At 40.0% G+C, this 10,616-nt stretch overlaps 1 protein-coding gene across 1 annotated transcript in view; it reads right to left on the bottom strand.

The window, feature by feature from the left end:
* Positions 1 to 6,760: 6,760 nt before the first annotated feature.
* ACADM (acyl-CoA dehydrogenase medium chain) overlaps positions 6,761 to 10,616 on the bottom strand; it is a 53,258-nt gene continuing 49,402 nt past the window's right edge. Inside the window, exon 12 of the mRNA XM_075936274.2 lies at positions 6,761 to 7,381. Coding sequence (XP_075792389.2) covers positions 7,310 to 7,381 — 72 coding nt within the window. The 3' untranslated portion in view covers positions 6,761 to 7,309. The remainder of the gene's footprint in view (positions 7,382 to 10,616) is intronic.

The following is a 10,616-nucleotide window of genomic DNA, read 5'->3' as shown; positions in this document are numbered from 1 at the left end:
AATAGATTTCCACTAGGACCTCTACAAAGCCAACAGTTCCTCTTGCGTTAGTACAATTCATTTGGGCAGCTGTATAGCAATCAAACACCTGTGCAGAAATATAAAATTACAAGTTTAATTTTGGAAGCTTAGGGTAAGGGGATCATAAAACAAAATGCCAGCTTGGAGGACCAATGGGAATCACTTTTTATGTGTGTGGGAGGTAGGAGGTGCCACAAATTATTCCAATCCTCAGACAGAAATGCCATATAAGGTGATATGTAATTATGTAGTCATGTTGGACCTAGGATATTAGGGAGACAAGGTCAGTGAGCTGAAACTTTTATTGGCCCAACTTCTGTAGGTCTGGAAAACGTATTCGATGTCATAGCTAAATTACTGCTAAGGAAATTCTGCCCCACTGTGCATGCCAGGATTCAGAGCCTGTGCAGAATTTTTTCCTCTCTACAGAAAATACCTTCTGATGGACAAGTTCTGCACGTGTGCTTTTTGCCCCTATAGTCAGCTCTGGCACTAGAATACAGAGCAGCTTCTGGGTGGGAGCAGTCACAGCTGAGATAGAAAAGGGAAGAAGTTGTTTTCCTCACATTGCTCTGGCTTTGAGTCAAAGTCGAGAGACATAGGATATGGAAGGTCGGACAGCATAGGTGACATGGGGTTGCTGGGGGGAGGCAGTCATATAGACAGGTTCAGAAGGGCTACTGGATGGGGGAAGAGATTGGATCGGGGCTGAATGGGAGTGGAGGTACAGCGACACATAGGGAAGAGGTATGGCTAAGTGCAAGTGCAGGGACATGTAGGGGAAGGAGGAGACTCTGGGGGTGCCTGAGGATGGGAGGAGGGGTGATGGTTGACAAGGGCAGTTGTGCCTGATTGAATGTGAGAGGCCAGAGGTCTGCCAGGATCTGTGTTGGGGGGAGACTCCAAGCATTCCCTGTGCCTCCCAAATCCCCCGCAAAAAAAAAAAAAAAAATCTGTTCCATACTTCTCTCAATCACATTCAACAAACCAAGTTCACACTTAGGTTCCTTCCCTAAAATTACTTCCCTCTCCCTCACCTCAATTACCCCTGACTCCCCCAAGCCTTTGCACTGCTTCTGATGGGGCTAGGAAGAAATATGTTTCTTTATTGCAGTTTAAATTAATTATTACTCAAAATATCTTTATTAATATGCCTACTACAGAATCTATTTGTACTGAATCTTTTTTGTCATCTGCATTGCTACAGACATACTTGCTGAAAAGTATTTTAAAATACATTACTGTACTAAAATAATTGAAACTAGTGTGATTATATTATTTTCACAAAATACACAATTTTAAAAGTTTGCACAGAATTTTTAACTTTTTGGCACAGAGTTCCCCCTAGTGTACTAAATACAAGGTAGAACAGATTGTTTATAAGTAGTTAACACATATTTCAGGGACCAGTTGAGATGAAGTGGCCCTTTAACACTCCTGGGGTGCTCTGTCCAGGGCTTCCCGGAGTCAGCCGCTGGTCAGTTTCAGCAGCAGCTGACTCGGGGAAGTCTGGGGCAGAGCAGCTGGGGTGCTGCCGGGTTGGTCCTGCAGCGCCGACTGGACCAACCTGGCAGCACCCCAGCTGCTCTGCCCCCACCTTCCCCGAGTCAGCCGCTGCTGAAACTGACCAGCGGCTGACTCCGGGAAGTTGGGGGCAGAGCAACTCCAATTGTCCAGCTGCCCGGAGCACTTCCAGGTTCCAGATGGTGCCGGACCATCAGGCGTGCTGGACCATTGGATGCTGGACCAGTGGAGTTTTACTGTATTTGCTTTTTTGACTGCCACTGCACACTGAGTGGATGTTTTCAGAGAACTATCCACGATGACGCCAAGATCTTTCTCTTGAGTAGTTGTAGCTAAATTAGTCCTTGTCATATTGTACGTATAGTTGGGATTTCCATAATTCATATACCAACATCTCATTTTACAGTATATTTCAGGGTTGGGAAATAATTTTTGCAGCTATTAACACCATTTAGCTTGATGGGATGATTTGTCTAGACTTCTGAGAGGTAAATCTACCAAATATATCATGGTTAGGAAAGCTGAGACTGATAAGGAGAGCAAGAGCTTGGAGGGTTAAAGTGGGGAGAATGGTCCTCCACAGCCATCACCTGATTTTCCTCTTCTTTAATTTATTTTGCTACCAACTTAAAAGTTGAATGAAGTCTCTGTAGAAGTGGTTCTCCTAAAAATAATAAAGGACATTTTTTGTTTTGTTGTTTAGTGGGTGGCAGTGATTTTGTTGGTTTTGTATTTTTCTTGAATTTTTTTTCTCTTTTTTTCTTCCACTCTCCACTTTTTCCTAGTACAGTAAAACTCCAATAGTCTGGCATCCAATAGTCCGGCACTCCTGATAGTCCGGCATCAAAATGGCAAGAGCCTAGTGAGTGAGCTTCGGCAAAAAATAAGTCACAAGGTAACAGCGGTAGCAGCTGAACTGAGCAAAAAGGGCAAAAAAGGCTTAAAAAACTAAAACATTACAGTATACTGTATACAGTATGTACAATAAAAAGGATTAAGAACACTTTATATGCTGTATATAATATATACAGTAGATATATAACCAGCTTATAGTATCTCCTGATAGTCCGGCATATTTGATAATCCAGCACCACCTAGGTCCCATAAATTCCAGATTATCGGAAATCTACTGTACTGTACTATTTTTGCCATTTCTCTTTTTGAGCATGTTCTATCCCCCAAAGAGGTTTTCTAAAAAAAGCTAATAGTCATCAGGTTCTGCATGCTTCTATTAACCTTAGGGTATATCTTCACTATGGGCTGGATCCACAGTCAGTGATCAATCCAGGGAGATCGATTTGTCATATCCAATATAAATATGATAAATCAGCCCCCAAGCACTTATCCATCAACCCTGGTACTCCAGGAAAAGTAAGCGGAGTCAATAGGAGAGAATGAGATGTTGACTTACCACTGTGAAGATACTGCGGTAAGTAGATCTAAGTACATCGACTTCAGCTACTTTATTCACATAGCTAAGGTTGTGTAATTTAGGTCAGTGGCCCACTGTAGTATAGACCAAGGCCTTAAAGTCAACATAGGAGAGAGGGGTAATAGTTCTCTGTATTTTGCCTTTCTTTAAATTATTCTTACAATTTCTGAAAACTGAGAACATTTTAATAAAATTCCAAGGATGCAGAAAGGTACAAAAATATACTCACTGTGGAGCAGTTCAACCATTGCCACATAGAGATGGACCCCAACTGTTACACTAAGGATCCTTTTATATTATTCTAGTAGTGTAAAGGGGCCTTAAAGTGGGCAGAAACAGGCCCCTGAGAATATCCCCTCTACAAAGGTCTCCCAGCTGCTATAGACTCACATAAGAGCTCTACATTGGGCTTGTTTCTAGCAATAATTAGAGAAGCTGGACTGGGAGTATGGCCAGAGCATGCTACACTGTAATTAGTCTCTCCTTCCTTAGGGCTATTGGAAGCTGTGGGAAACAGCACAAATTAGAGCAGCCTTTTAAGCAGGTAAGGCAAACTCCTTGTAGGATACCAAAAATGCAGGGAGCCCAACCCTCCCTTCAAATGCAATCAGAACTCCAAGTGGAATTTACTGCAGAGGCGTCCTAGCCCAATACACTGAATTGGTGCATTTGCTGATTACATTTTCTAAGGAGCAGTTCTGAGATCATGAATATTTCATATGCACACATGCAGCTGGTTTCAAGAATCTAGCTTTTGCAAATAAGTTTTATGTTATGATTTGTGAAAGCTAAAGGGTGAGGAATGAAAAGAAAAGCACAATGAAAGTAAGAAATTCTGTTTTGAGGCATCTTAAAGTGACTAAAATACAGAATGTGTTTCAAGAGAATACATTTGACATATTTTGTACCAGAGTTTTGCCTTCCTCTCACCCCTCATAAGCTCAACAATCTCAGAGATAGCATCACCAATGCAAGTGAGGGTAGTTTGGCTCTTTGGAGTCATTATATTTCCTATGCGACTAAGCCATGTTAGCGGAGAGTAACCATAACCTTAGTGATGGCATCAGGAAGTATTCTCTCTTTGAAAAGCCTACTGTGTCCGGATGTTGGTGTGACTTTGGAGCATGGCAAACAGTGGATTTTACTACTCTTTCTTGCACCACTCATAAAAGCTGAAAAGTGGGTGAAATCATTGCTGTAAGCAGGTGTAGCTGACCCCTTACCCTTGAGCTCCCTGGAAATGGAAGAAGGATTATGTTTCCTTCTTTTCAAGGATTTCAAGGTAAGGTCATATCCTTACCTACTGCATACATCCTAAATGGAAACTTTTGCTGGTATATATTTAAGCACATTTGATCCATAACATCTTTTAAAAATGTAAGGGCAAAAGCAAGGGTTACCAAAGACAAATGAGGAAGCCTAAAAGAGTGGAGTGAGTATCTTGATTGTTGTAGAACAAATCTTTTCCTTTAGTATCACAAATCTTTTCCACATATCACAAAGCACGTTAAGTTGGATATTGTCACTGCAATTTAGGCAAAAAATCAACACCATGTACACTCAACAATACCTCAAACAGGTCTCTACAAGCGTGAATCTTTAAATTAAGAAGAGAAAGTGTTGATCCTTATTTTTTTTCAAGTAGATCTGTGGGAGCTCTGTATTTAATTTGGACTGGGACAGTAACAGATAAAATATGCAGCTGTCAGATCTTTTCCTCAAGTGAATCCTGAGCAGCTGAAAACCCAGCATACATGTACAAAGTGAAATTGTGCAAGTGATACTTCAGAGCATGTTACAAGAAAAGTAGCCTAAATCCTGGATTTGTATAATTTATTTCAATAGGAGCAGAATCACAATATGAAAAATAAATTTCATGTGTGTTTTTTTTCAAGAATAGATGCCAAGTGCATGCATCATAGTGGTTATGCTTCTGCTTTCATATGCACAAGTACTTCTGTTTTCCTTCAGCAAGACTTACTTCTCTGAGACTACATTTTGCTAGTACAGGCAGTCCCTGGGTTACATGGATCCGACTTACATCGGATCCCTACTTACAAACGAGGTGAGGCAACCCCGCACTAGCTGCTTCCCCCCAGCAAACCAGGGAGATGCGAAGCTAGTGCCCCCCTCCCCAGCAGACAAGGGAGACAGAGAGCGGCTTTTCTCAGCAGACACCTCAGCTTGAGAATAAAGGACTGAGGGAAGTGAGGTGTGGGAGAATAAAACTGAGCTCTGGAGAAATGTTTGGCTAGAGTTTCCCTTACAATATGTACCAGTTCCGACTTACATACAAATTCAACTTAAGAACAAACCTACAGTCCCTATCTTGTACGTAACCCGGGGACTGCCTGTATTACCCCCCAAAAAAGTCTATGCCTTTTCAAACCTTAAATACTCATTTCAGTAAGTTTAGACAAATACCTCCCACTACAAAGTGATTTACCCTAAAGTAGGAAACAGTACAGGGAGAATAAAATGAAACAAATTTAGTTCTCAAGAAAGACTGATAGTTCTGGAAATGTACATAATACTTATTCAGGCTGGATACTAAATGCCTGAGGGCAAATATAGTCACAAAACATAGCATGGGCAGTATCAATGTAAGCTTCCTCTCTCAGATCACATTAAGTATCACTGCTAATTTGGAACAGGTGAGCTAGTCCCTCTATGAGCAAGATTCCCATTGCTAAGCTATTCAATGCTAGCCATGACTGAGATTGTCCACTGCCGTGGTGGTCTCTCTGACATGGATAATAACTAGGTAGGAAATGGACTATAATTATTAAGTTTCAGAGGGGTAGCTGTATTAGTCTTTCACTACAAATAATGAGAAGTCCTGTAGCACCTTAGAAATTAACAAAAATATATATAGTATCACGAGCTTTCATGGGCAAAACCCACTTCTTCAGATGAGCTGGAGTGGTGGGATTTGCCCACGAAAGCTCATGGTACTATATTATATATATATCTTTGTTAGTCTGTAAGGTGCCACAGGACTACTCACTGTTTATAATTATTAACTCATTTACAAAGACTAGATAATTCATTTTTGGTCAATTCTGAGTTGGGCCTGCTTTGAATACATAAGCTACTAAAGCTTGTTACATTTAAGTTATTGCCAGTCGCTTCCCATTGTTATACATTTTCTACTTTAGTTTATTAGAAGGAATTTAGTCCACATTTCAAAATAAAAATGAGTAATGTATCTCTGTTTCCTGAAGATAAGTAACTTTTTATTATTGTAATTCATCAATATGACTAACAAACAACTTTTCAATTATTTACTCTTAAACATTACAGGAAAAGCTTTGCATCATGTGATTTATTGCTTCTATCAATCACACTTGAGTTTGTGAGATAATATTTATCTTTTAATAGGGTTAGTATACCCAAAAATGTGGCACAATAACTTAGCTGATTCTGAATGTGTGCATTTCAAAAAAAAAAAAAAAAACTAAAACATAAAAAACTGAATAGCTATTTTTCAGTTTTTTTGCTCTAAAAAAATGTAGTTAGTGAAATTACTATTGCACATAGTTCCCAAAAGTTGTTCACAGCACTTGTCCATAGTTTTATTTCAGGAAGGAGAGGGAGAAGAAAATGGGTATTTTCTTTTAAAAATGTACACAGTATGGTAGTTTTGATTTCAGGTTAATAAGATTAAACGCAATACACAATTAAACCAAATTTCATGTTATGCTATGTTGTATACAAATATAGATTTTGTTCATACATGTAGAGACAATTTCCAGTCCTCATAAAATATGCAGCAGACCATGCTAAGGAAACAGAGTAATAGCTTTTTTATTAAAGGCTTTGATATTTTGTCTTTGCTTAGGACCCAGATCTGCTCCTTTTGAATTCAATGATGAGACTACAATGTATTCCAATGTGGATAAGTTTGGACTCTTATAAAGTTAGAAAGATTACTAGTATCCAAGAAAGTTTTCGGCATATTTGTCTTGATATGGATCATATCATCACAAACAATAAGGCAATCCCTGAGGTTTTATGACATTTACATGCTTAAAAGTTAAAGTGATTGACCAGTTTTATTTCGATGCTGAAGATCTTTGAAGAGAAAAATGTACTATTAAAAAAACAACTCAATACCATATTGGAGTCCAAAGACATGTTTTAGAAAATATCAAATTTGTATTTGGACAGAGGAGAAAAAGCATAAACGTAGTGTTTATGAAAGACATAATACAGAAGTGTGTGAATATAGTTTTTTAAACTGCATTTAAGAAAAAAGATTACAGCCTTCTTTTCCTTTATAAGGTCATTGACTGCCAACATCAATGCTTGATATCATTTTTAGAAATTTCCTTAACTTTTAAACTTGGCAACATGTTCACGTGCTATGATCAGCCTTTGGATCTGAGCTGTTCCTTCATAGATCTGAAAAGAATTATGATACCATTACATTATTGTGTTATGCTGTCAGTTTTAAAAAGTTCTTTATAAATATAACAAGATCAGTTCCAATTCAATATACAAAATTTACAAACAAGTTAAAAAGCTTTGCTCCTGTCTGAGACAACAAAACAGAGAGATAAGCAGAGCAAGGAGATAAAAGGCAACTAAAAACTACAGTAATGGGAGCTGAACAAGAGGCTAAACAGAAGGAATTATTTTCAACAGTATAGAAATACATTCCCCGTCTCTTGAGACATGATAGTCTAAATTAGATCAGAAAGACATGGAAGATAGTGGGTGGGAAAGACATCAAATACAGGAAAGGGGAATATAATCTGAGTTTAAAACCATACAGGACCATTAGATTATCTAGCCTGATCTTGTATGCATTACAGGCCATTTACATTTCACCCCTGTACTGAACCTCACAACATTAGTTTAACACATTTTAGTCCTCAGAAGATTAAACTATTCTGTGCCAAAGGAAGACAACAGAAGAGTCAAAGGTACTACCAAGGCTGCAGGAACCTACAATGGTAGGAACAGATTAGGTGAGATATGTTCAAATGATCCTAGCAGGAGATCCAATCCTCATGCTGCAGAGGAAGGTGAAAATCTTAAATAAAAGTTAGGCTTGTACAATTTTGTTTTCGAACAAGGAGGAGGAAAAAGATGACATGGTAAAATATTCACAGGTTATGTGAAGCAGTGTTGTTCTCTCCTTTCACAGTCACCTCCCTCCTTACTTTAACATCTTTTGCTGTTTCTCCGTGTTCTCATGTTTGTAGCGCCACCCTACCCCATTCAGTAACCAGTGTGCTTTCATCTAGCAGCACATATTTTTGTATCTTCTTGAGCACTGAGTTCTTCCTCTGTGGAAGAAACACTCCTTTGTTCTATTCTGTACTGGCAACAAAATTAAAACATTTACTATGATGATCTTTATCCTAGAATAGAAATCTGGATTTTGGCTTTTATCCTTGCTTTCAATACAAAAAGAAAAAGAGGCATGATAGGAGACAGGAAGTATGGCCAATGGTTAAAACACAGGACCGAATTAAGATTTAATTTCCTAACTCTTCTAAAGCTTTTATAAATTTGAACAAGGTCATACAGCCTAAGTTTCTCCAACTGCATAATAGGATAATTATCTTTGCCACCAGGTGTGTTAAGATTCTGAAAAGACAGGCAGTATATAACTGCCAAGCATTATCTGAGCAAGTCTTGTTAAGGATTCACAAGAAAGGGATCAGTAAATACCCCATCTTTGAAAACAAGTAAAACAAGCAACAAGCTTTTCTTCTGTACTTTAAACACAAAATCTATTTGTTTATGTTGTACAGAGGGAGCTCCTAAATAAGATCATAGTCACTTTTTACTTTTGTAATTGGGACTCAGCAGAGATTAAGGGGGGACATGATAGCAGTTTTCAGATATCTAAAAGGGTGTCATAAGGAGGAGGGAGAAAACTTGTTCATCTTGGCCTCTGAGGATAGAACAAGAAGCAATGCGCTTAAACTGCAGCAAGGGAGGTTTAGGTTGGACATTAGGAAAAAGTTCCTAACTGTCAGGGTGGTCAAACACTGGAACAAATTGCCCAGGGAGGTTGTGGAATCCCCATCTCTGGAGATATTTAAGAGTAGGTTAGATAAATGTCTATCAGGGATGGTCTAGACAGTATTTGTTCCTGCCATGAGGGCAGGGGACTGGACTCGATGACCTCTCGAGGTCCCTTCCAGTCCTAGTATTCTATGATTCTATGATTGAAAGGGGAACAGTTTATAGAAGAACACGTGAAGTACTACATGAAATAAATACAGAAATGGGACAACAGAACAGATGGAAAACTAAGTTTTTGCAGATGAAGCATATGGCCAAGAGCACATGCAATGATACAGTACAGCAGACAAAGTCCAAAAAGTAATCAAGGACAAAAGACATGAGATAGCATATATCAGAAATGGGAGGATGGCAGAAATCTGCAATAAAACTCTTTCAGAGGCTGGGATACTTACTTTAAAATAAGTATCTAAAACTCCGGTCATCTGAAGAAGTGGGCTGTGCCCATGAAAGCTCATGATACCACCTACATGTATTGTTAGTCTATAAAGTGCTACCAGACCATTTGTTGTTTTTTAAGTTTATCCTGTACAGACTAACTCAGCCACCCCTGAAGCTTTAAAGTTACAGTGGATGATAGGGATTTTAAGGACTAGTTGACTATCCGATAAGCAAATGCTTATCAGATAGTTGACAGGATAGTTGACTAGTCGCTCCCTCCTCCCCCTTGCTGCCTCTATCAGATAGAAGCAGCAAAATTGGGGAAGGAGGGGGGTACTTCAAAGCGGCAGTGCCACAAGGAACCCAGAATCCCGGGCTCCATGCGGCGCTACTGATTTGAAAAACTACAGCAGCATTAAAAAGGGGTAGTGCCGCACAGAGCCCAGGATCAGCAGTGCAGCGCTGCCCCTTGGAAACACCGCTGCAGCGTTTCAAAGGGGCAACACCACATGGAACTTGGGGTTAGCTGGAGAGTCCCTAGTTGATCCCGGGCTCCCCTCAACATTTCAAAGAAGCTTGGAGCCTGGGATCAGCTGGGGACTCCCCAGCTGATCTTGGACTCTGAGCAGCATGCCAGCTTTGAAATGTACAAGAGTCCCCAGCGGGGGCTCTTGTGCATTTCAAAGAGGAAGCACAGCATGAAGCCAGGTGCCAACACAGGATTCGGAGTTTCAAAGCAGAAGCACCAGTGTGGAGCCCAAAGTCAGCAGGACTTCCCGCTGGCCCTTGGCTCCACACAACATTCCAACTTTGAAACGCACAAGAACCCCTGCTGGGGATCATGTACATATCAAAGGTGGAACGCAGAAGTGCCTATTGACTAGTACTTGACTAGTAAATTAATCACTAGTTAACGTCCCCAGTGGATGAAACACAGTAAGGCATTTAAAGACTATTCACAGAGACACGAGGCATCTCTGTTGATAATCTCCATAAGCTTCCCAAAAGATGGGGAATAGAAACCAGAATCAGAGATGTGTGGTTATATCAAGGGTGGGCAAATATCGGCCCTTGTGGGTAGATGCTGATATATTTACCTGCATGGCCACAGGAACTGGCGATCACAGCTCCAGTTAGCTACAGATTGCTGTCCCCAGCCAATGGGAGTGGCAGGAAGCAGTACAGACTAGGACACCATTTCCCACTGCTCTCGGGC

Source organism: Pelodiscus sinensis, chromosome 9 (genome assembly GCF_052426305.1).
Source record: "Pelodiscus sinensis isolate ZL-2025 chromosome 9, ASM5242630v1, whole genome shotgun sequence".
NCBI lineage: Eukaryota > Metazoa > Chordata > Testudines > Trionychidae > Pelodiscus > Pelodiscus sinensis.
Note: the sequence above shows the minus strand (reverse complement) of the source record. Positions and strands in the feature narration are given on the sequence as shown.